The sequence below is a fragment of the Crocodylus porosus genome, unplaced genomic scaffold, assembly GCF_001723895.1.
Source record: "Crocodylus porosus isolate Cpor-Errol unplaced genomic scaffold, CroPor_comp1, whole genome shotgun sequence".
NCBI lineage: Eukaryota > Metazoa > Chordata > Crocodylia > Crocodylidae > Crocodylus > Crocodylus porosus.
Window position 1 is genome coordinate 5,734,014 of NW_017728926.1, and position 25,168 is coordinate 5,759,181.

At 43.8% G+C, this 25,168-nt stretch overlaps 1 protein-coding gene across 1 annotated transcript in view; it reads left to right on the forward strand.

Moving 5' to 3' along the window:
- The window catches only part of PANK4 (pantothenate kinase 4), a 36,469-nt gene that overhangs the window by 8,237 nt on the left and 3,064 nt on the right, over positions 1–25,168 (forward strand). Inside the window, exons 4-18 of the mRNA XM_019541272.1 lie at positions 2,282–2,465; positions 3,693–3,785; positions 5,758–5,911; positions 7,411–7,592; positions 9,179–9,260; positions 10,384–10,484; positions 15,366–15,521; positions 16,088–16,200; positions 17,245–17,332; positions 18,507–18,658; positions 21,191–21,246; positions 21,927–21,976; positions 23,074–23,181; positions 23,547–23,647; positions 24,534–24,602. Of these exons, the coding sequence (XP_019396817.1) occupies positions 2,282–2,465; positions 3,693–3,785; positions 5,758–5,911; positions 7,411–7,592; positions 9,179–9,260; positions 10,384–10,484; positions 15,366–15,521; positions 16,088–16,200; positions 17,245–17,332; positions 18,507–18,658; positions 21,191–21,246; positions 21,927–21,976; positions 23,074–23,181; positions 23,547–23,647; positions 24,534–24,602 (1,689 nt within the window). The remainder of the gene's footprint in view (positions 1–2,281; positions 2,466–3,692; positions 3,786–5,757; positions 5,912–7,410; positions 7,593–9,178; positions 9,261–10,383; positions 10,485–15,365; positions 15,522–16,087; positions 16,201–17,244; positions 17,333–18,506; positions 18,659–21,190; positions 21,247–21,926; positions 21,977–23,073; positions 23,182–23,546; positions 23,648–24,533; positions 24,603–25,168) is intronic.

Here is a 25,168-nt window from a genome sequence, read left to right on the forward strand (position 1 = left end):
AGGACAGAGCCTTGAGGGACCCCACTGGTCACAGGACACCACAATGAGTGACTGCCATCAATCACAACCCTCTGGGTCCGACCACGGTTAGTCTGCATCCTAGGACAGGGGCGGCACCATTTTTGGGCAGAGTGCCAAAAACACCCACACCCATGACTTGTATGATGTTGGTGTGCCAGGGTGGACACTGGGGGAGCTGCAAGAGGTCCAGTCCTTGTTGTGGCAGTACAGCCCTGGCCCCTTCCCTGCTTTCTACCGTGAGGCATGCATGCCAAGCAAAATGCCTTCGCATGACATGCTCTGGCACCTGTGCCCGGGAGGGGGTTGCCTACCCCTGCATTAGGAACTCAAGATCAGCAAGCCTTGGCTTGGATGGGAGATATCAAGGAATGATGAACTGCTACAGGAATAGACACTGTCAATTAATTAAGAGCTAACTTTCCCTCTGAGCTGGTACTGAATCTCCTCAGCATACTAATAGGTGTCTGTGCCAGTATAGTTCATTCATCTTTCACATCATGGAGATCATTAGAAATCTATCTGCAAATTGGACACAATGTGTCTTGGCTAAACTCCAGCTTTGCTAATATATTCTGCTACATTGCAACTCCTTGAAGCTTCAGTTGCATATGAGAATTCTGGCCTGGTCTGCTACGTAACATGAATATATGAAGTTAAGCAGTTTGATTTTTTTTTGCCTTGAGTGGCAGCGTTTCAGCAATGGGCTAGAGATTCTCTGTTAGAGCAGTGCTTCTGATTCACTTTCTGGAGTGGTGTGGATTCCCCACCCCCAAAATTGATCACTATCTCAGAGTGAATTGCACAGCAGAATAATGAGTTGATGCACTATATAAATGCTTTGAATTCTTTTACAGGAATTGTAAGCAAGAATTGTGGATCTTTAGTCTCGGTGACTATTGTATTGAGATTTCTGACTCCACCACTTTTCTATACAGAACAAATTTACTTGCCATTTAAGGGTTATAGCTACAAAAGGATGCTGGCACCCAAGTCCAAAACCACCAAGTTGGGAACAAAGGACTGGTGGGGTTTCCTGAACTGTGGAATCCAGTCCTCTGTATTCACAAGCAATCATTTACCCATGAGAGTGACTGAAATTGCTTCCTCAAACCCTCAGACACAACTACAAGACACAATAATGCCTTACAGTGTGCCATAGGTTAAAACAGGGTAGACAAAGGCACTGCCTATGCCAGGGTGGGCAATGGGCAACCTCTGTATATGGTACACAACAGATATGGGAAAGGGCAGACAGGGCTGGGAGCAGAAAACAGAACAGCAGATCAGGCAGGGGAAGGGGATTGGAGCAGAATTCCAGGAGGGTGCAGGGCTCAACGTGCCTGCCACAAAGATTGGCTTTCACTGGCCTATGCTACTCCACTGTGATGACATGGAACTAATTGGCTAGTTAGTGCATGCTGAGCTTATAGGCTAGTCTGTAGTGGGCAAATTCTCAACCCTTCCTGTTGAAGCTGGTCTGCATCTCAGAAAAGATTTAAAAATCCATTTGGCCGAAGAACAGATGAGAAACAGAATACGACTCTCCAGTCTCCTGATTAGGGCACTTGGCAGGGGTCAAATGTGGAAAGACCTGCATGTTGATCCCTGCTCCAGTAGATGCAAATCATATAAATAGTTAACTGCTTAGTAGTTCACAGGCTGGTGGTTAGTACACCCACCTGGCAGGTGGGAGATGTGGTTAAGTGTTGTCCTTTGCTGGAAGAAATTCAAAACCTCTCATTCAGGATGTGGGAAATGCATCCTAACCACTCAGCTGTGTAAGAAAGGGAGGATGTATTGTTCTATCCCTACCTTCTCGAGTGGTGGTGTTTTGAAAGAAAGGGTTTAGGCATTTCCTTTGAGAAGATGGTTCCAGGATCTATATTCCACCTTGGGTGAGACCCTGGCATCATCATTTTCACAATGTCTTAACTCACTGCTTTAGGCAAGACTCAGATCATTGTGCTCATCATTGTAAATCCTATCCTGAAATGACAGAAGTTCCTCAGGCTTCTCATAGGAGGCCTAGGTGCCAGACTCTGGGTTGTGAATTCTGTCATGGGGACTAGGCATTTTAGCCCCTTTATGGATCTAGCTCTTAAGTCCAGATCTCTGAGCCAATACAAGTGCTGATGGCTTTTCTGCTTTCTTGTGCTTTTGGTTATTTGTAATTCCATCTATGCTACAAATAAGATTTTTATAATGTTCCTGAAACAGTATAGTTGACTCTGTAAGTGTGACTTTTTCCCTTTCTCTTTAGGGTGGATAAAGAAGATGTAATGACCTGCCTAATTAAAGGGTGTAACTTTGTACTAAAAAATATACCACATGAAGTATTTGCCTACCAGAAAGATTCGGATACTGAATTCCGGTTTCAAACAAATCATCCAAATATTTTCCCTTATTTGCTAGTCAACATTGGCTCTGGGGTGTCCATAGTGAAGGTGAGTAAGCCAGTAGACAATGGGATTAACTCTTAGTGTATACAAAATGTTCTGTCCTTAAATTGTAGAAAGCATCACCTGAATGGGGTTTATCAAACTGATGTTTTGTGTCTTTTTTGGGTGATGTCTAGTTTTTTGCCAAGAGCCTGAAGCCCATGAATGTTAATTTCCACTTCAGGGTGTTGTACTTGCCTTCCCACTGATTGCCTCCCATCCCCTTTCATTAAAATAATCCTCTGCTTGAAGAGGCTAATACAGCAACTGCAGATGACAAACGCACAGTGCCCAAACACTTGGCAACAACCTGTGAAAAGCAGTCCAATATCTGTACTGAGCTTAAGTCTAAAATCTTAAACAGGAATAAATTTCAACGTTTCTTACATTTTTTTGTTTTATTGAAAGCAAACCCACCACAGGTGTTCAGTGCTGCGCAAAATAGGAATACCTGTTTAACTGTCTCAGGGTCTCCTATAAAATGGGCATTTTGGAGGAGGGGGATACTGTTTGCCACAGTCACGGGGGTATTGAAAAAAAATAGGTGCAGTAAATCAAAAGGTTTTAGGTTATAATAGTGATAAATGATCACAGACAAAGTGGACTACCTGGTAACGTTGTGGTTAGAGCAGCCCCTTAATTAAACCAGGTTGATCACCCCTTTGCATATTCAGAGTGGCTAAGAAGTGGCGCTCTATAAAAGGAATTATTCTTGTCAATTCTTTTCACTGGTCTGCAGTAAATGTCATGGTTTTAAACTGAAAAACTGACAGAGACAAACCCTGGCAGTCAGTTGCCAGAACAGGGTGAGAGGGGGGAAAAAATAAGTTACAAGAGCAGTGAGAAATTTCAATGTAGTGTGTAATAGGAAAATGTAACAGAGAATATACTTTGGTTTGTGGGTAATTGCATATGATTTATTATCGTATTGTGGTAGCACCCAGAGAGTCGGATCAGGATTGCTCTGTGCAAATCTATGTGAAGACAACCTCTAATGACTCAACCAGATTCTGATAATTTTAGAATTTCTTATTGAAATGCATCCGCTTCTGCATTGGTGAGGGGCAGCCAAGTGGACAATTCATTCATGGGCACAAAGTAAATTTTGGCCAGGGTTCTTAAACCGCTCCATTGTTTGCTGCCTATATAGTGTAATATATGTATAATTTGGTGTATGCCCATTTGCAAATATATGTACAACTGTTTGCTAAAATGACTGTGTTTGACCGGTAGGTGGAAATGGAGGACAAGTTTGAATGGATTGGAGGGAGCTCAATCGGAGGGGGCACTTTCTGGGGTCTTGGAGCTTTACTCACAAAAACCAAGGTATTGTGGATTACTTTTTAAGAAAGGGGAGAAGTGGAGGGTGCTAATGAAATACTTTCTTCAGGGCACACTGCATAGCCCTTTTAGAAAAGAGGGCCCCTGGCTTCAGAAAATGAAATGTCACTTCGAAGTCCAGTAGATTCAGGTTTTATCTTATGCACAGCATTTATTTCCAAATCTTTAAAGAACCACTGCTCCTACGTGGACATCATAGTATAGAAATGATAACTATTTTTTTTTTAATATTGCTAATCTTAAATATTCCATTCTTGTCTGCCTTATCTGTTAAGGTGCTAACCTGGGCCCTTGAGTTGAGATGGCACTTCTTGCAATGCAAGTGCATGAGTGCCAGCTGTAAACTTTATTAGAAATGAGACAAGAAAATAGGATGCCTGTCCTGTGACAAAAGGCCAAAAGCATGTGGAGTGTAAGCTCATGGGCAGGGTTTGTAGACACTGGATTGCCTGCTTCCCTATCTCACTCCAAAGGATTGTTTTTCTGGTTGGGTACAACTCCGTACAGTCCGATCCAGGCTATCTGTTGATTTATTTGTGTATCTTGTGTTCAAGAATCACTGGTCTGGTTTTCAATTTTTAAGTCTAGGCTAAAGTTTAACATGCTTACTCTGCAGAGAAGAAAGAGCTCAAATATTGCAGTAATCTGCAGCTGGGGAGATTTCTCATTTCTCTCCCCTGCTCTTGAGGGGATTCAAGACATTTAAGATTACCAGAGGATAATCTGCTGTATCACAATCTGATCTGGTGCCATTCTGCTTATCTCATATAATTAAATCCTGTTGTTTTTCTGTCTCCAAACATCCATGTGGCTTAAATAAGTATCTTTAAATGTCAGCAGTGTCACAGAAGATATGGTTACATATCATGAACCCATCAAGAAAATGTCAAAAGGGAAGAGCTCATATTGGCAATATTGTCCCTTTAAAAGAGTGGTGCTGTGTCAACAGGTCCTTTCATTTATACTGGATTTCAGAGTGGGGGTGGGGGGTGGAATTTTAATAGCGTTCACAGCTAAAGTGAAATAGCCCAGACAAGGCCCTATCCACTGCAAGGATATATTTTTTTAGTGATGCTACTTCTGAGAAGGCAATCTTTACAGATGCTAGTTATTATTGCTAGTTATTATTTTTAATTTTTCTCTGACCCAGAAAGACCTGATCTTGCTGATCAGTAGTATTAATCCATTTAGACTTCCATCCTAGATAGCTGATAGAGAGGCTACAATTGTGACAGGCTTCTGTTTGCATTGATGTCTTAAGGGTTGCTTAACTGTATAAGCCTTCAAGTTATAATGGATGGAAAAGGAAAGGAGAATGAATATGAAGTTTATCCAGCGTTGTTCTTAGGAGCATGAGTGCGGTTTGTTTAGGAACATGTTATCCTGCTAATCTGGGAGAGTTGAAGGGTGCTGAGCTAAAGTTTTTTTTTTTTGCTAATCTGCTTTTTGAAATGCAATAAAATCCAAAGTGTCTAGTGACAGGCCAGATTCTATCTGCTTATGCTCATGCAGTCCCATTTGAATAGAAGTTTTAAGCTTTTTCTGTTGGGATTGCATGGGTGTATCTGAGGTCAGGATGTGGCACATTATAGTTTAGTTTAAGCCTGTGATATCCTTGGGCAGAAGTTGTCTGCAAGTGAAGTGAAAAGCAAATAAGCTTGGATTATAGTTTAACCTACTCTTGGTCTCACGTCCACTCTTCTAGGGAAAGTTCTTTTGATCATCAGGGGCCTGTCTGCTTGCGAGTGACTGTTATAAAAGGTGGCAATGCTCTGCCTTAAGAGTGCACTGGGTAGTTGGGACCAGTAACCTGAGATAACGCCCACTGACAGAAGTTACTCTTTTTTTTTTAAAATACTGTGCTCAGTACAGGGTGCTGCCAAATATCAGCTTTTGGATTAGATTTCCTGACCATCCAAGAAACCTGGAGTTAATGGTATTTGCTTCTTTTCCTCAGAAATTTGATGAACTGCTACAGCTTGCGTCAAAGGGACAGCACACAAATGTAGACATGCTGGTGAAAGATGTGTATGGAGGAGCCTACCAGACTCTGGGTCTAAGTGGAAATCTAATAGCTAGCAGCTTTGGGAAATCTGCCACAGCAGATAAAGGTATCAACACAGACAAGGTTTGCCAGAGACTTGCTTCCTAGTTCATAATACTTTCCTCATTGCCATGAGTGTTTCCTGATTGTGCAATTTCCTATTCGCTCTTTCAGACGCTGATAGGAGGGGGAATGTTGTTGCCATGAAACATTCAGTACCAATTTGCCCATCTCATGCATAGGTGTAGGATGCTCTTTATAAGTAATGCTGTTTCTATTGCCCCAGTTCTTCAGTTTTCTTTTCTAGCTAGTGGAGAGGAATGGAGGCAGCCATACCTTCCCTGAAGATTTGAGGGTCCTCTCTCACTCCAGAGAGTGTTCTTGGTTAGCCGCCTGTGCTACAGCAAACCCCTGTACCACTTGTCCTTTGCAGAGTGTGCTCTAGGTCCTCAGCTGATCATAATCAAGCCTGCTCTAGAGTTTTCCTGTTTGGGTTGGGGAGCCAGTGTAGCCACAGAATCCAGTCCCAAATTGGAACTGTTTTAGCCTTGCTCAAATAGGGCATTGTGGTGTTCTTCTTTTCAAGTTTAAGGAGGCGGGGATGCAGAGACTTGGGGAAGGAAGGAGAAAATATATTTGTATTAACTCAAAAAAACCAGCAGTGATTTCCCCTTCCCCCCCCGCCTCCCCTTGGAGAGAGAGACCTCTGGCAGTCATTGGCTTTGGGAAGGCCCTAGATATTTAATTGTCCTAGTATGTGCTGCATACATGGGGAAACACCCACAGTGCTGAAACCTGCAAGTCCTGGAAGGGCTGACCTCAGCCTCAAGCCATCTAAAATAGTGGGCCTTTTGGGCCCCTGGGCAGATGAGTGTCGTGGGGCTCATCTGCAGGCTGGATTGGGTCCCGGGGGCCTGGCACCCCTCCCACCTGGCCCTGTGGGCTGGAATCAGGTGTCAGATCTAGTGAGCAGGGCCTGGGGCTCCCCACATGTTCAAAGATTTGGCATTATGAAAGTGGAGGTTGAGCACGCGTTATCTAAGAAGTAATTAATTGACTTCCTGCAGTTTGCAGTGTATGTGCTTACCTTCCTATAGCATCCCTCAAAGGGGCACTTCACGCAAGATTTGAGGCTTGCCACAGTATCCTCAACCAAATTTCTTCTGTCCTCCCTGTTGTCTGTAACATGTTAATGATGCTGTGTTCTGTATATAATCTATGAAGCACTTCGAAGGGAAGAAAGTTATCAGTGCAGCTTGTTCATTCTTTTATTAGAAGTTGTGCTCATTCTGTTGAACAAAAAAAGCACTACAACACAGAGGCCCCAGTGCCATAAAATTACCCGTGTTAATCCCCCTTTGAAAGTGAATGGACAGTATGTAAAGAGGGCTGAATTTCCTTTTTGTCTCCTAAATTGTAAAGCCAAGTTCATTGCTCTTTTAGTCAGTCTAATGAAGCCAGTGAAGCTAGTTCAAGAATAAGTTTTTCATGTAGTCTGTCTATAAGAATGAGTGTCTGCTTAAGCGGTATTCAGCCATCTTTAATATGCTTTGCTCTCTCTTTTAGACTTTTCTAAAGAAGATATGGCAAAGAGCTTACTGCACATGATCAGCAATGACATTGGTCAGCTTGCCTGCCTCTATGCCAAGCTCCATAATCTAGACAAAATCTATTTCGGCGGATTCTTTATTCGGGGTCATCCAGTTACCATGCGCACAATCACCTACAGTATTAATTTCTTTTCCAAGGTACTGAAGATTAGACTGCCCCAGGAGCAGTCCAACACATATGGGTATCTGTTGGGAAACTTTAATATGCTGTTAGTTTCAAGTGTAGCAAAAAGGAAATGTGATCAGATTAATGCATAAGGGGTGTTCTATGATTAATGATCTAAGGCAACTTGCTAGAGCCATGCTGTTTTTGGAAATCAAGGGCTGTTTACAGAGAGAGGTTGTGTAAAAGAGTCTGAGTTGTCTTAAACTAGCTCAGTTGCCCTGTAGCTGTTCAGTATTGATTTTTTTTTTTTTTTTTTTTTTTTAAACCAAATCCTTTGCCTGCTGTAGAGATGATGCAGTTTCTTATGCTGATTTCACCCCTCTTAACTCCTTCCTCCTTTTTCAGGATGGGATTATTCCTCTGAGATAACTCAAGTAATATTATCTTGTAAGAAATACTGACTGCCGTTCTTTCAAGGAAGGCTGGTATCTGAAAGAACTTCAGAAACAAAAAAAACCCACCAACAACTTTGATGGCTTCCCTTTGTGCAGAACCCTGGTTCTGGAAGTTTTTTTTGATTGGGAAATGATGCTGCAAGCCAACAGTTGATATATGTTGTCAGCTTGGCACAAGGCAGGGACTGGAAAGATTAGCGTTCATCATTGTGGTGCTTTTATGAAGTTAATAGCACATGGATGCCTAGGCTTCAAAGCTCTACTCTCTGTTCTTAATGCTCCCAGGTGGGGTCTTATGAACCTAGTTTTCATTTATCTTGGGTTTTGTTCTATCCCACCCACACAATTCCTTGTTATAGAATAGGAGCAGGCTTTATCAAAGGGCACAGGTTTTTTGACTTAGACTGAGTTATGAAGTCATCCTTGGTCCTCTCTCTCTCTCTAGCAAGTGGTCATGTTCTTCAGGTTAGAATGGAGCCGTTTAGTCTCTTCACTTGCAAATCCCTTAAGATTTTCCTCTGTTACTGAGGAAATGGGAACTTTGCTGCTAATGAAGTATTCCCAATTCTCCCTGAATATTCTTGTTGTGCTGGGGATGGTGCTGACAAATGAGTGGGTGTGGGGAGGGAGGGAAGAAATCAGGGTGGGGAAAGTGCATATAGGTTTCCTACATTTGCATGGAAAAGCCATCTTATTCTTGGATCTCGAAAGCCAGCAAAACAATAGTGAGCAAAACGGAGGAAAGATAAGGAAAATAGGGTAATGGCTTTAGAATATGTGGGATGCGCACTGCCAGATGCCCTTATGTTTCAAGCCCTTTCGAGCAAAGGGAGCTGAATAACCCTGGGATGTTACGGTGTTTTTTTGTACTGAGATGTTGGCTTCTCTACAGCTCCATAGCTGTTCCATCTTAGAGCAAGAAACCACTGTATTCCTCCAGGTGTCTCCCTGAGCTGCCTTGTCAGGATGGTGGGTATCAGTAGCACATGCTAAAAGCATATTTCAAACATCCCGCGAGTTATTAAAATGTTTTAGAATATAGCATGGATAAAATATCAAAAGCGTTCAAGCCGGTTTGTCTATTATGCTTAAGTGTGAATTAGTGACAAAGTGCATGCCAGCCATCAGGGGCCATCCAAATGCAATGTTTCATATTGTGGCAGGGAGAGGTTCAGGCATTGTTCCTGAGACATGAAGGCTACCTGGGAGCCATTGGGGCATTTTTAAAAGGAGCTGAACAAGACAGTAAGTACAGCATTGCTACGTTCTGTATCTGCTGTGTTTGAAACTTCAGTGTGACGTCCAAGCTTCTTGCAGGAGGCTGCATGTCAATCGTGGCTAATTAAATACATTTGGCATTAATGGCATAATGTTTTTAAATGGTCACTTCTGTTCTTCTGGCAAGGACAAGTACATTCCTCACACCATTTCCTTGCTCCCCTTTGAGAGGCCAGAAGCTTTGGCTTTTACTCCTGCATCTGTGCCAAGAGCTGTCTCCTCTTTAAAAGCAGAGGGAACAGCTAGGCTTAGGATACAGTTCTTCTCCAGTCAGGCCAGGCTGTGAATTCAGTGAAGATGTTACAGGTTGCCTGTTTTGCCCTGCCCCCCCTCTGGTCATATCACTCTGGGAGTACTGTACAGACGAACCACTCAATCTGTTAGTGTGCATTAGGCTGGGAACAATCCCAAGTCAATACTGGGGTTAATAGTTCAGATTTGAAATTTTACACAAGTTAAACCTCAGAAGACTTTTCCTACCCATTTAGAGATGGGGGTGGGAATAGAGACACTCTTAAGTTCAGTATGTAGGTGAAGGTTCTGTAAAGTTGGGGACCAGAGCTAGGAATCCCTGGCCACAGCAAGTATGCTTCCTCTGTTGCCCTCTGCTGCACACCATGCCTTCAGTGTATCCATCAAATGAGAACCTTTTCTTCCTAGAATTAGCTTTAAAGAAGTTTGTACAGGTAACTTGTACTAATGCATTCTTATCAGGAGAAGTGGTCTAAGTGTGCAATTTGAGAAGGGTCAGAAAAGTTAACCACTGATGCTCTGTTGTGAGCTATATAAAGATAGGGAAGCTCTCTAACTCCTAGTTTTAATACTAGGAATGAAGGTTGGGTTGTCTGGCCCCTCCCTCAAGTAAGAAATAATTAGCCCCTTCCACTGCCCCCCAAACTAGTTAACCCACTTAGTTAAGTTGTTCTGTCATTAAAAACTGTAGTTTCTACAGCTGTTTCCCTTGCATTTTTCACCTGTTAAATAAGAAATAAAATATACTTACAAGGAGGCATGTTGCCATTAGAATCAGTCACAGTTGTAAGTAGCCTTACTATTGGTTTATGGCCTCTTGTTACCTCTCTTCCTCCAGATCCCAACCAGTACAGCTGGGGAGAGAATTATGCTGGGAGTTCTGGCCTCATGAGCACTTCGCCTGATCTTTGCCCCATGCAGCGTACAAGGAGTGGCACGGTAAGTTGTTGCCTTCCTGAGAGCGAACACTGGCTTGCCCAATTCACAGTTTAAAACCTGCATGTGACTTGAGAAACAATACAACTAACAGCTTCCCACCTGCTTTCCCAGCCGCTTCCCACCTCCAAGCCATGTACCAAAAGGACTTTAATACATATTTTTAAAGTGCTGGGTGCTTTTCTTTATCTTGTTTGAACTGAAAGGTTCAGGCAGATGCATTTTTAAGGATGGTAGGGAAGAATAGGTGGATCAAATTAGGATGGTACCTAGGGAGCATGAGAACGAAAGGTATGAGTAGCAGAGGGATGCATGAGATAAGTGGGACAGGATGGTAGAACACATTATTCCAGAGCAGAGAACAAGAGCTGAAGCTGTTGACACACAGTCTGGAGGAACTGAGCCCTTCTTCCATGTATTTAGGTGTGATAACTTCTAGCCCAGGCCTGGAGGTCAACTTAGGGAGTTTTGATGTGCTGCTGTGAGCTGGGTCAGCATGGACCCCTCCCCCAAACCACCTTGCTCGCAACAGCTCACCAAAACTCCCTAACTGGTCTGGGGTTGCCTGATGGAGGTGGCAGGTGGGGTCTCCATGGAGACCAGCCTGGGACCACCATGGGCCGGGAGTGCGTGGCCAGGCAGATCCGATGGAGCTGAAGGGGACGGTGTCCGGGAGCAGGATGAGTGCCCAGGGCGGGGCCAGGATCGGAGGGTGGTGCCAGGAAGCAGAGTCCAGTCGTCAGACTGCCCCAGCCCTGCTACGTGCCCAGGGGCAGCAGGACCAGTCACACATGCTGCAGCCTGCGCTGCCTCCTGCACATGGGCTGAGGGACCTGCCACAGGCTGACTAAAAATCCCTTCATGGCCCAGATTTGGCCCGGGGCTGTATTTTGCCTGCGCCTGTTCTAGCCAATCCAGTTACCAAGCCTAACATACAGATTGCAGCTGCTACTTTGGCTGACTCTGTTTTGTTGAAGGGGAGAATGTTTTCCCTCAGCCACTTAAACACTTAGAGCTGCTTTGAAGTATTGGCAATGCACATAAAAGCATGGAAATGCTGAAAGTCTGAGATAATAATGAAGAAATGTATGGGTGGGCAGAAAAGTGCAAGCACAAGGCAAGATTCATTAACAGCACAACCTACCCTTTGACTGCAGTTCAAGTTCAAAGGTAGACCACAGACTCACTGCTCTAGGGGCACGTCTACACATTGCCATATGGTGACATTGCTACAGTGCCGTCCTTCAGTACTTCCTTTTGTTACTTCCAGAAGGACTCCGAGCTCACCCAGGCATAGCATGCCATAAGCAGAGGAAATCTTCCTACAATTCCACTTCTTCCTCTGGCTCTTGATATTTTTACACTCCACTTCCTTTTCCTACTGCCCTTTAGTTAGAGCCAATCACAGAAGGACTGCATTGTAGACGTATGCCAATTTTTTTACACCATGCCAACTGAAACGCTTTGGGAAAATGACTTGAAGGGTTTTTGTGGCGCTCTGTGTGTGTTTCTGTGTCTGCAGTATTTTACTGTCTAGCATGTTTGATGCTTTTCATGCCTGTCTTTTTTTTTTTTTTTTTAATTTTCCTTTTACTTCATCCTACACTGATTTATCGCCTTCCAGTTTTCAGTAAGTAGCATCCTATATTTGGCTAGTTTTCCATTTAAAAAAAAAATGAATCTGTTGAACCTCTGTTTGCAGAAAACCTGCAAAGCCGCTTTTGAATGCTTCCCCAGCTTGACCCATCACTAATGCCCTGTGCAAAGATAATAAATGTTGTGACTGTGCCTGAGTTCAAATTCAGTTTCCTTCATCTGCCAGTTGCACAGAAAAATCACATTACAAACAAAGATTACAGCTATAATCAAAGAGATGATTGTCCCATGGATAAGAAAGAGTATCATACAGAGCAGGCAGTGAAATGTGTTGTTAATTACTGCATTTCATGGTGTATAAATCAAGGTTTGAAGCCCAATTTTGGGTCTTAAAATCAAACTCTACTAATGCACCATGCCACATCAAAAAATCGGGCACGGGGCTGGGCTCAGCACCTGGCTGGCGCGGCCCTATCCCCTGCAAGCGGCACTGCCTGGGCTGTACCAGTGCCACTTGCAGGGGATGAGGCAGTGCCAGCCAAGCCCAACTCTGTCCCCATCCTGTGCGAGCGGCACCAGGCTTGCAGGGGCTGAGGGCATGCCACCTAGGCCCAGCCCTGTCCCTTGTGAGCAGTGCGAGGCTCAGCATTTGGCAGTGCCATTCGCAGCAGACTGGGCCAGGCTCAGCACTTGGGTGGTGTGGCCCCATCCCCTGCAAGTGGCCTAGGCAGTGCCACTCGCAGGGGATGGAGCTGTGCCAGTTGAGAGCTGAGCCCAGCCCTATCCTCTGCAAGCAGCACTGGGGGGTGGGGACAGGCTTGGCGCTCAGCTGGTGCAGCCCCATCCCCTGCGAGCAGTGCCAGCAGCACTGTTTGCAGGGGATGAGGCTGCACCAGTTGAGCCAGGCCCCAACGTGTATACTGTGCCTATGAAAATCCTTACTATTCAGATTGGAAAGCTGGGAGTCGACCTACACAGTGTGTCAACCTATATACACTGTGAAATATGTTACACCAAATAATGATTAGGGGTGTGCAAAGTGGGCCCTATTCGACTTGAATTTTGCCCAAATTGGGGACGTTGATTCAGATCACCATCTCCGAATCAATTTGGCCGATCTGAAGATTCGATTTGGAGAATCAGCAATTCAGCCATGGATGCAGCTTTAAATGTTTTTTTTTTTTTTTTCTACATACCTCAAGGTACCAGGCACAGCTTGTGATCGCTGCAATGCTGGGGTGCATGGAGTGTCCCACAGGAACACGGGGGGGAACCCCCCGTGTGCTTGGCAGCAAACCCAGAAGCGGACCAGAAGTACATGCTGTGGAATGCTCCATCCCGGGTGTCCCCCCACCCCACAGACCCAGGAGGCTCCAGTTACCGAGCCAGGAGGTTGCAGGGGGTCTTCTCCACGCTCTCCCTGGCAGACCCACAAGTGCTTCCAGTCCACTTCTGGGTCTTCGGCTGAGCGTGTTAGGGAGCCCCCTGCGCTCCTGTGGGACACTCCGTCCGCCCCAGCACCACAGTGATCATGAGCCACCTGCTACCTAGAGGTATGTAGAAAAAACATTCAAAGCTGTGCCTACGTCTGAATTGCCAAATATCTCTGAATCGACCTGGAGCGTTCCGATTGAATTCGGAGAGATTAAAGGGTACTCTGATTTGATTCGGAGATTCAGCCGCCGAATTGGGCTGCATCTCCACCGAATCGAATCGGGGACCCAAGCTTCGCACAGCCACAATCATGATCCTATACTCAGAGAGATTTTTATTTAAATGGCTTGTCATGTTGGATCCAGACTCAAAGATCAGTTAAAAGAAATTCTAGACCAGATGACGTACATTGTATGCTATATTTTAGGTTTGAATTCCTCTGTTGGTTGCACAAGGAGAAATCTCATGATGCCAACTAAAAAGAACAGTTTGAAAGACTGAAATATACACTAACAGCCATTCCAGCGAGCAATAAATAGGTCACGTCGTTATATTCACAAAGTTCCTATTATATCCTGTGTGCGGTTTTTAATTAAGAGACTGAACTTCCTAAGAGATGGGATTTTGTAAGCCCATATTGTGGTCATGTGAAACAGGCATTAGTGTGAAGAAAATCAGTCTCTTTTAAGAGAGCTGCTTCACTGATGTAGGTTTGGAGGTGAGCAGACACTCAACCCATGTCAAATATAACAGCTCCTGATCTCAGATAAGTAGCTGCACAGCTTGGCATTTTTTTTATTTCCAAAAATTACCCAACAACAGCAGCCGAGTATCAAGCCCATAATTCCTGTTTCTGACAATGCACTTACACAGCAGTTATTTTCATACACAGCTGATCTGCTAGGTTGAGCACGAATATATGTTTGTGAATAAGGCCAACAGGTGTGCCATCCATTTTATATGTGAACTGAGTGGTCTGTTGCTCAAAAACTGAGCCACGCACTTGCAAACGTCAAAGGGAATGCAAAGCATAGCTGTCTTCTGTAATCACTGGAATAGCTAAAGCCTAAAGCAGTAAATGGAGTTAGTTCAGCTCCTTGAACTATTTCACTTTTTCCAGTGTCCTCTGGTTTTGCCAGGCAAATGCATAAATACACTTCTGAGTTTACTAGGCCTCTTGGTCTAATTTGCTATTTGAGGCCAGCATGTGGTATGCTCTTCTTGTCTCTCCAGTTCTTCATCCCTAACAGGTTATCTGTTGTTTAAATTTTAAGAAAAAGTCTAGGTATTCACACAGACTTGCAAATAGCACTGAAATATCATCCAAATGTTGGAATGCCATCTTCTGATTGATGACTGCTTTACTTTGTTTTGAAGCAAGTACAGTGGGATTTCAAGGTGGAATGTTATGCCTACTGGTGGTGCCTGTTCTTGAAAATTTGCCCTTGAACATTGCTGTACATAAGCCTGACATTTCTAGGGAAGGGCAGCATACAACCAGAAGAGCTAAAACGAAATGGAAGTTTTTCTAAACAAAGTTTGGGCACTTGGAATTCTTCTTTGGAAAATTCCCTCCTGTTGTTCCTGCCCTTGATACTGGAAGCAAGTATCAGGAGATTTGGAGAGGCAGAGAACAAGTTTAGTGATGTATTACTAAAACAATTTTGATTTTGCTAACTCCTCAAGATGCTAATGCTTTGCCTTGACAGTCGTGGCCTTTTGTTCTTTATCAGTACTGTGGAGTGTTACTTTCGTGGGCAGTTCTGTTATAGGTCAGTTCGTCTGGATTGGCCTGTTTGCATTGGTTTAATTCAGAAATCTGATCTCTCTCTCTCTTATTCCATCACCTCTTAGTTCGATATGTTCGAGATGGATCGGTTAGAGCGACCGCTTGTTAACCTGCCGTTGTTAAAGGACTCATCCACATACATCCCTGACACAGTTGACCTCACAGACGATGCCATGGCCAGAAAATACTGGCTCACTTGCTTTGAGGAAGCTTTGGATGGGGTAAGACTCCCAATGCAGTTATGTGTCTAAACAGATGTGAATTAGACAAGAATGAATTGCCTTGGTAGGAAGCAAAATCACAAAAGTTCTCTTAATTGATCTTGTTTCACTTGGTCATTGAGTGCTAGCACATGTAAAGTAGCGTATCCACAGTGATCAACTTAATCTATATCAGAAATGTAATTACTATAAAAATAATTAACTAAACATTGTGTTAACCAGACAGATGATCTGAATACACTGCAGCAAACTAGAATATTTTATTTGAACCTTTTTAAGCTTTTGCAATTATCTAGAATACATTTCTCTCAATAAGTTAGGCAGTAGTTTTTTAACTTTTTATTTAACCTGTGGTCATGTTTCCTTCTAACTAAAATTAGATTCTTGGAGGGGAAGGGGGAGCAATTATTTTGTGACATGATGTGGCAGTGACTGAGCACTACAGCAGAGAGATCAAGTATTTCCCAGCCTGAGCTTTCAGTTGCTTAGTCTTTCTTGAATTACCCTGAAAATGAAGGTAGAAGGCGTTGCCAACTTCGGTCCAATCTCCATGTTTCCACTGCCAGGTAGCAAAACGTGCTGCAGCCAGTCAGCCAGACTCCATTGATGCAGTCGAGCGAGCAGAGAAGTTTCAACAGAAGTACTGGAATAAGCTCCAGACTCTGAGACAGCAGCCTTTGTAAGTGTCCCCCACCAGGTAGTCTCCAGGTAGTACAGTTAACTTGGATGTGATTTATTAAATGTGCTTTAATGTGCAGGTTTTGGAGCAGTTAGTCTGCTACTTTGTAACATGCGCACCACATTTACAAAAGCATGCATCCGAAATGTAACATTAAAGATAATATGAGACGCTATTAGCAGACACCAAATAGCTTTCTCTAACTGTTCACACTTATGACCAGGAAGCACCATATTTTGCATAATAGGAAATTCAAGTCAAATGAGGATGGTCTCCAAGACCAAAAAGAACGTTCTCTTGTTTGTCTGTCAGTTAACCTAACCAGAGGCACATATATTTCTGAACATCGTAGTCCAAACGTTGAGCAGCTGATGCTCGGGAGTTTTGAATAATGCAAGTCATGCAGATACTAACTACTTTTTTAGTTCAGCGTTGGCCCCCACTTCTTGCTGTATTGCAGATGGGTGGTCTGACTTTTTTCACATATCACCTCCTTTAAAGTAAGGACCTCTCTAGATTCCAGCCTCAGCTGATTGTCACCATGCTGCCGTGACTCCTGTACTTGCACACACTCTCCTTATATGCACAGTGAGCATGTATCGCCATGGATAAACTTCATGTTATAATGAATTTTAGCTTACCATCTCCTGTGCTCTGTGAGACCCTAGCTAACTGATTTGGTGTAACTACTTAGGGCTGCTAGAATTAAACTAAGAAAATTGATTTTTACAACATGGTAAAAGTGAAAGAGTCAAAATAGTGCATCTCATGTTAAAAGTGGTAAGAAGGATATTGTTCGTTCAGGTATTATTCAAGATTTCGCCAACCTTTCCACTTAGAAATAAGAACCTGCCGCCTCTGTGTCGCAGTTTCCCTGCTGTGGGAGCCCAGAGCCAATGGCCACTGGTCTGGTATATAAAGAGTTTAGTAACATGGCATCTGTGGGTTCACTTGCAGGAATCAAATCCTGAAGATCAAGGGGAAGGGCAGGAAAATTCTCTTCTGTTCTGTGAGGTAGCTGACTTGTTCTCTCTCTCCTTTCAGTGCATATGGCACCTTAACAGTTAGGAGTTTGTTGGATACGAGGGAACACTGTCTAAATGAATTCAATTTTCCAGATCCCTATTCAAAGGTAGGCCTTTCTTGCTTTATGGGATGGATAAACATGTAAGTTAAAGATTGTTTTGCAGCCATAGGAGCATGTGCACCTGTAAATGAATTGTGGCTAACATACGCCAGTTCAAAACTAAATCTTTACTAAATGTGTGGACCCTCATCTTGGAGTCTGAGTACAAGGCGGGGTTGGGTGGCAGGGGATGGCAGGCTTCAGCTGCCCTTGTGGCCCTGATCCGGGTTTGGGGCCAGAGCCACAACTGCTGCCTGTTTTCCCTCTCCCCCCCAGTCGTTACTCTCTGCCCCTCCCTGCAGCTTCTGCTTCCCCACTTTCCTCCTCCCCACCCCCGCTTGCGCTTGCTCGGACCTAGTCTGAGCTGCTGCCGCTGCTACAGGGCTAAGTTAGTGCCAGAGCAAACACATGCTACATGCTCTGGGCTGCAGCGAGGAGAGAGCCTGCTGGAGCCAGAGCAAGGGTACGTGGCAGGGGGATGGGGTGGTGGTGGCAAGCACAGGGGGGGACGAGCAGTTGTGGGCAGGGATGCGTTGTCAGGGGGTAAGGGGCAGGCGTCAAGCTGCACTGCCTCTCTTGTCCACAGCCTTTCTCCCCCACCACTGCTCCCCCCCACCACTTCCTCTTCCACCTCCTACTCTCTACTTTCTCCCCTGCTGCTTGTCCCCTTGCCACTGCTTGTCCCACTACAGTGGTTGAGGGGAACTAATTTAAGATGACCCTGCAATCATTTTACAATATAACACATTTTTAAATTTTCATTGTATAGAATCTAATTATTGGGAGGGGGGGTCGTCTTAAATACTACAGGGTCGTCTTATATTTGGGTAAATGCAGTATTCCCAGGTGGTTTGTTAGTGGTGTTCTTGATGGATTATTTAACATTATCTTTTCCTGCTAACTAAAATCCATGTACCTGTCATTGTCCAGAGAAGTAACAGTTACTGAGCTACTGAAAGTTTTTGCTTTTCCCCTGGCGTGAATTAAGTTTTGTATTAGAATCCAGGAAGACTTTTTCTTGTTCACGCTAAGCAGGCTGAGAACAGTAACTCGTTGGTTCCTTAGAGGCCACGAACCTAGAGGAGAATGCTTGGAGGTGGGACTGAGACAATCAGTGCTGGGCAAGAACTTTTCATCTGTAAATCCAGCATCTTGCATCTTCTTTTTTTTTTTTTTTCAGATAAAGCAGAAAGAAAATGGCATAGCATTAAAATGTTTTCAAGGCGTAATAGAATCCTTGGATTCGTTAGACTGGAAGGAGAGGCAGCTTGCTCTGGTGAAAGGACTTCTCGCAGGGAATGTCTTTGACTGGGGAGCCAAAGCAGTCTCCGAGTAGGTGTTGGACATTTTAAAAGAACCATTTTAAGATGCTTAATAGCCTGTTTTTCCTCTTAACAATTTACTACACCAGTCCATTTTTAATCAAATACTTTGTATTTCACCTTATTCATATCATATGAATCATATGTTGGTTGTTTATTCCCAAGATTTGTTGCAATGCAGCAAATTTCACTTTCCAATCCCTTAAAACTGGCAGACGTCACTGTGAATGTCTGAAGTAATGGAGAGAGTCACAATTGACACTGGACATTTTGCTTGTAGCAGACATCATTAGTGCTGCTCTGGGTATGTGTTCCACTTAACTTAGTATCCTATATTATGTTCTTGCTGCTGTTGTGTGCTACCCACAGCTGTCTTGGTATTATGTGCTTCATATCCATTCAGTGGGATATAATTTAGAGAGGAGTGAGCTTGTTTGGAGACGATGAGAATCTCAGTCTAAGCTTTTACTGTTATATGCAGGACTTTTCTTGAAGTATTTTTGCTTCCCCAGCACCAGAGTCCCAAGGTTTTGTTCTTGTGGGGCTGATACTGAAGAGACCACCATCTAAACCTAGAAAAACTTTGTGAACAATGGGGCACGCATGTTTTTTGAGACATTCAATTATAGTTAACAATAACTCCTTTCCCTTTTTCCGTCCCTGAAGAGATTCAATTCTAATCAGTTAAAATAATGTTTGGCTGAAATGTAATTGCTGAAGTTCAAACCTGCCTAACATATTTTACTTCTCCTCCCCACATTTTTAGAAAAGAAACCTATTCTTTAGTCTCTCCTGTTTCAATAAGGCATTTTTATAAAGAGACATTCCAGTTTGAAACCTCTTTTGAGTGTCTTCCTGCTCTTAGCTTAAGGGGCTTGACTACATAGGTACAGTAGTATTCTTTGAAATCCATAAGGTAACCTACCAAGATTATTTTGCTGGGTGGCATTCTGGATGTGCATTGTGTCAGGGGTGGGCGATGATTTGGGGCTGAAAGGCCACTTAAGGTGTTTTGCTAAGCTGTCACAGGCCGGGCCAGCAGCCTCTCCCCACCGCACCCCCAAGTCTGCAACAGCTCACCAAAACAAAATTCCCTAAGTGGCTCTGCCCTGAGTTTAGCTGGGTGGATGGGGAGTGGCATCTGGGAGTGGTTGGGCAGGTGGGGCTGGGGCTGGGATTGGGATTGCAGGGCCGGGGCCCAGGGCAGAGCCACAATCCACTTTCTGCACACCCTTACCTGTGGACCAGCAGCCAGCAACCATCTCAGGGATGTGCAGGCAGTGGATCAGGGCTCTGCCCCGAGCTCCAGCCCCACACTGTCACCACCCAGTGATCCCACTCCCAGCTGTGGCCCCACCTGCCCATCCTGCTCCTAGACACCTCTCCCTGCCCCATCCCATCCACCCAGCTGAGTGTGCCCTGCCCATATGGATCTTGGGTTGGTCTCTATGGAATAACTTGACTGGCCACTTCATCTGGCACCCCTAGTTGTGGGTGTAGGGTGGATGGGCTCAGGTTTCCGGGCAAGAAGGCTGGGTCCAGTGGCAGAGACTGACAGCAGCAGCCAGAATAAGCTGGGAAGCGAGTCCAGCTAGCTGCTGGGCTGCCCCAGCCCTGCTTCTTGCGTGGAGATGGGACCGGCAACAGGCACCGTGGCTTGGCCTGCTCCTTGCACCTGGCCTGGTGGGGAGAAAGGGGGCAAGGGACCTGCCACAGGCTGGATAAAATCCCTTGGTGGGCTGGATCTGGCCCACTGGCTATATTTTGCCCACCCCTGCATTACATGCTCCTATGTACCTGTCCCAGGAAATGCTATGTAAAAAGAGACTAGTAGTAGTGCTTCCTGAGTGGAGCCGTCTTAGAATCGGTTTCCTGCATCTGTGAAGGATGAGGCAGAGGCCTGCAGGGGTGTGGAAATAAAGACAGAGCTCTGCAACATCTTTTAAAATTAAACCAGGTTGTCTTATATTCTTGAAGCAGTGCTGTCAGCCAAACCACCAGTCGTTGTTTGGAGTTTCTTCCGTCCGTGTCCAGCTGCTATAATAGAACGCAGTATATTTAAAACCGATTTATTTTTTAAAGGCTTTACTTTCATTATAAAATTCAGTAAATAATTGTTCAGTACCAAAAACTAAATTGGGCCTTGCATGTCAGCATTTGTAAAGCAGAACATTTTCTGAACGTCCCAAAGCGTGACTACATCTACAGGAGAATAAAAAAACAAGTCATGATTGGGTTTTGGGAGGTTCTGTTTTAGCTTAGGATCCAGTGTTGATGTATCATTGCAGGTCTGTTTGTTTTGTTTTTTCCTTTTAGTCCATGAACTCTTTGTATAATGTCTTTTTGAGCTTTTCAGTTTTAAAACTAATACAAAGAAGCTATTGTTCAGTCAGTGGGTCTCTGTACACACGTGCTGGAATTAATGTATAAAATCCCTGACTCGTATAGCATGTTTATTCGGTTGAAAAGCTATTTGGACAGTACATGAGTACAGGATAACCTTGCCTAACACTGTGTCATTCATCTTTCTCTTCTGCTTCAGTGTTCTGGAGTCTGAGACACAATTTGGATTTGAAGAAGCAAAGTCAAAATTGCAAGGTATAGGGAACATCCTATGACAACTTTAAGGGAGAGTAGAGGGGGGGAAAGAAGCTGTCTAGGGGGAAGAATTGTGCTGCTAAGTAAAATCATTAAGATTGTTAATGTCTAGCAGTCACCCAAATACATTGAAATGCTGGCATATCTGTTTCAAAGGTATTGGCACCCATTTCTTCTTAGTACAATATGTGGGTAAGAATCTGTCCCCTGCCTCCTCCATCTGGCAAAACACTTACATGTCTTCCCTGAATGCTAATTCTCTAGTCTACACTACATAGTCCTACACTATTTTCCCTGCTTAGCAACTCTAAACAGGAAGCCGGCATCATGATTAGCCCAGGAAGGGCAATAGTGTGCCTCTGGGGATGATCTTGCATGGCTTATCCTGGTTTGATGGGTTTTCTTAGGTCTAGCTGAGAACTGGTGTAATGGCCCCCAGTGTTGTGGTTAACAGGGCAACAGCCTGTTGAGCAGACAGAATTACTATGTAACTGCATAGTAAAATAGACCGCTGCATTCAAATTCTTTGATATCTAAGCACATGCATAGAACCCTGTCCTGATGTTTCGTGCTGCTTACACAATTACACAGGTTGTGTGCATACATACTTGCTAGGACTATGTTGGAAAAGGTGGCTATAAGAGAACGACTAACTCACTAGTCTTGCATCTGTTCTACAGAGCGCCCGTGGCTAGAAGATTCCTATGACGAGTGGCTAGATCGACTAAAGGTATGACTAGTCCCAGGTGACTAGTGAGTCATGTACTTAGGTGCATGTATTAGTTATAAAAATCACCTCATTTTCAACTGCATCAGTGTAACCAGTGTCTTTAATGGTGTATACTTTGATCTTCAAAAAGCTCTCTAATTAATTATCACATTTATATGGTGTTTATTGATTTGGAAGGTATTTTATTGTGACCTTGCTTTTTAACATTTTAATCCTGATTGTGGCTTTGATTAGGAGGTAGAAAGCCGGATCATTTCAGGGGTTCACAATGAACATACTGTCATCAGTGGAAATCGCAGTGTCATAAGCTTGGGTTTTACGTTTTTTAGCATTAAAACTGGAACTAATGTAAAGGGGCCATAGAAACAGGAAACAAGCTTTCCTCTAATGACCTCATGACGAATATCTTGCATCCAAAAACTTGTCTAAATCTGTTCCCACTATGCAGTTGATCCAATAAAAGATCTCACTCTACAAAATCCTTGCCCCCTCACCTTTTCTCCAAGTACCCAGTATTAGTCCAGCCCAGAATAATAGGGGTGGAAGGACTGACCTAAGCAGGCACTGACATGTCTAACTGCCACGCTTGGTTTGGCTGACAGACCTAGGATGAATTGCTCGCGACTCTGAAGGAGCTGTCCCTAAGGGACTAGGGTCATTCAAGTCTGCTTGAAATGCTATGCTACTGGATTAGGCAAACCTTGCTGTACTTGGACATTTGGATAGGTTTTCTGTTTTCAGCATTGCCAGTATAGTCTTTTTCACAAGCAAGAGAGCTGCACTGCTACTAAGAGCTTGCCAATATTACAGAGCTGCTGCTCCCATCAGTATACAGGAACAACTGTGATGATAGATTCCCAAGTAGGGATACAGCATATGGTTAGCAGCAAGCTTTTTTTCTGGCAGAGTAGTTGCATCACCCCCTGATCAACAGAAGCTAACCAGCAGGAGTCCTGTTGGTGATGATGCCATGAGCGTCATGATTCAAGGAACCTAGGGTTTTTAACTGGAACCTCTGCAGATAGTTATCACAAATTAGTCACTGAGCACCTAAGAACTGGCACCTTAATCCTGAATGCACTGGTTTTCTCTTACAGGAGGGCCCCCCTCACAAATGTGCCTTAATTTTCGCAGATAACAGTGGAATAGACATCATTTTAGGAGTCTTCCCTTTTGTCAGAGAGCTGCTCTCTAGCGGCACAGAGGTGAGTGTGCTCCCTGATAGAACTGCCTGGAGGGCTCGCTAGTGGCACTCGCCGCTGCTTCAGTATACCAAACCTGAGCTCTAAAAGGGGAGGGGGAGGTATTCGTGTGTGTGCAGTCTTTCTCCTTTGGGTAACTTGTGCAAAAAACCTGATCATGTTATTGCAAAACCATAATTTGGCAAGGCAGTCAGGGCAGGGGTCACTAAAACTATTTCAACCTTAAAGAGATTTGATTTTATGTAGATGCTGTCTGCACCACCTCTCCCTTAACTGATATCCACAGTCAACATCAGAAAACCAGTTCACTACTTTGTTCAGCTGTGTATTTGCTGATTCGACCAGTGAAACTCCTCTCTCTGCTGCAGGTCATATTGGCTTGTAACTCTGGCCCTGCCCTAAATGATGTTACCTACAGTGAATCCCTAATTGTAGCTGAGAAAATAGCAGCAATGGATTCAGTTATTCAGTAAGTACTCCTTCTTCCTTCTTCTTAAACTGTGTCAAGGCAAGATGACTGCTAACATTAAAAACACTTGCCCATGATTTAGAATGGATTTGTTCTTATCTCTGGGGAAGAGGGCAAATAAATGTTCAGTCACTTTTTAGTGCTGAATGTGTAGAATATACGCACAAGTTTCCAAGTGTTCATGTCTCTGTAAGCGTTCATGACAAGAAAATCTCCAGAAACACATAGCTTGTACTCTACCCTTTTTGGTTAATGCCTGAAAACGAGGACTTGAAATCAGTCAAAGGTGAAATACTGAACTTTAATGAAAAAATAGGTTGAAAATCAAAGTTGAGTGCTCGGAAAAAGAACTAGTGAAGTGAAGGAGCAAAAGGCTTGAATTCCATGTCTTTCAATGTTCTTTTGTGGAGATAATACAGCAATCCAAAAAACTATTAATAGTTTAGTGCCCCTTCCATGGTAGTACTCCGGTCCTGAAACGTGTCAGATGAAAGCTTTTTTTTGGAATAATGAAGCAAGAGAAATGGCCATTCACCTTGTGTCTGAGAGGTCCTTGTTAGGCTTGAATGATGCAACCTAGTTGTCCAAAGAAATGGTTAACTTTTTAGAGGGAAATCCTAGCAACTGCCCATTTTGCCTGGAATACTTGAATATTCCTGGAGGCAAGGACTGGAACACACTGGGTTCCTGCAAGTACCATAATCAGGGGGCAGAAGCATCTACAGTCCTTTTCCAGTAAATATGCATGTATTCCTTACCAAGTGGAATTGTTTCATGAGGAAATATTGAGTGGCCCTACTGCTTTATGACCTTGGGTGCTGTTGCCTTACAGCTTGCATGATTATATGTTTAGATGGCCAGGTAAGAAAATTGCTTATTTGTTTAGGTCTGCATTGAAGGAAGAGAGGCTGCTGTTGGTACAGACAGGTTCAAGTTCTCCATGTTTGGATCTAAGGTAAGTTTAGAAATTGGTGAAATATACAGTGAACTTGTAGATGTTCTGCCCTTTGCTTTTGAAAAACCAGCATGGGTGTAATGTAGTGGGACAGATTCTGCATTTCTTTCGCTTTGAAGTTCTGTCCTCAATCCCCTTTTCCTGCTTCTCTTTCTTTACAAAGCCTTTCCTCAACATCATTTTGATCCTTGTTCAGATCTGTTGAAAAGATGGGGTAATGGCTGATCAGTCCCTACAGGCTGTCAGTCACTTTCATTTTAATCCTCTCCAGTTTCTAATAGAAGTGTAATAGTCTTGCAGGTGGATTAAAGTACTGAAAGCTTTGGCTTAGAATCCTAAACTGCTCTGAAATGTCCATTTAAAAATGCAGCTATTACAGGAATTAAATATTTAGCATGGGATTAACTGCAGGGCAGCTGTAGCAGGTAGAGGTGCACTGATACACTAGTCCGTATGATATCGGCACCAATAAAAGGAAAAGCAACATTATCAGCCGTTGGCTTTTTTTTTGGCTGGTGTGGCCAATATTGTCACTGATATGCATCATGTATGTGCACGTGGCCAGC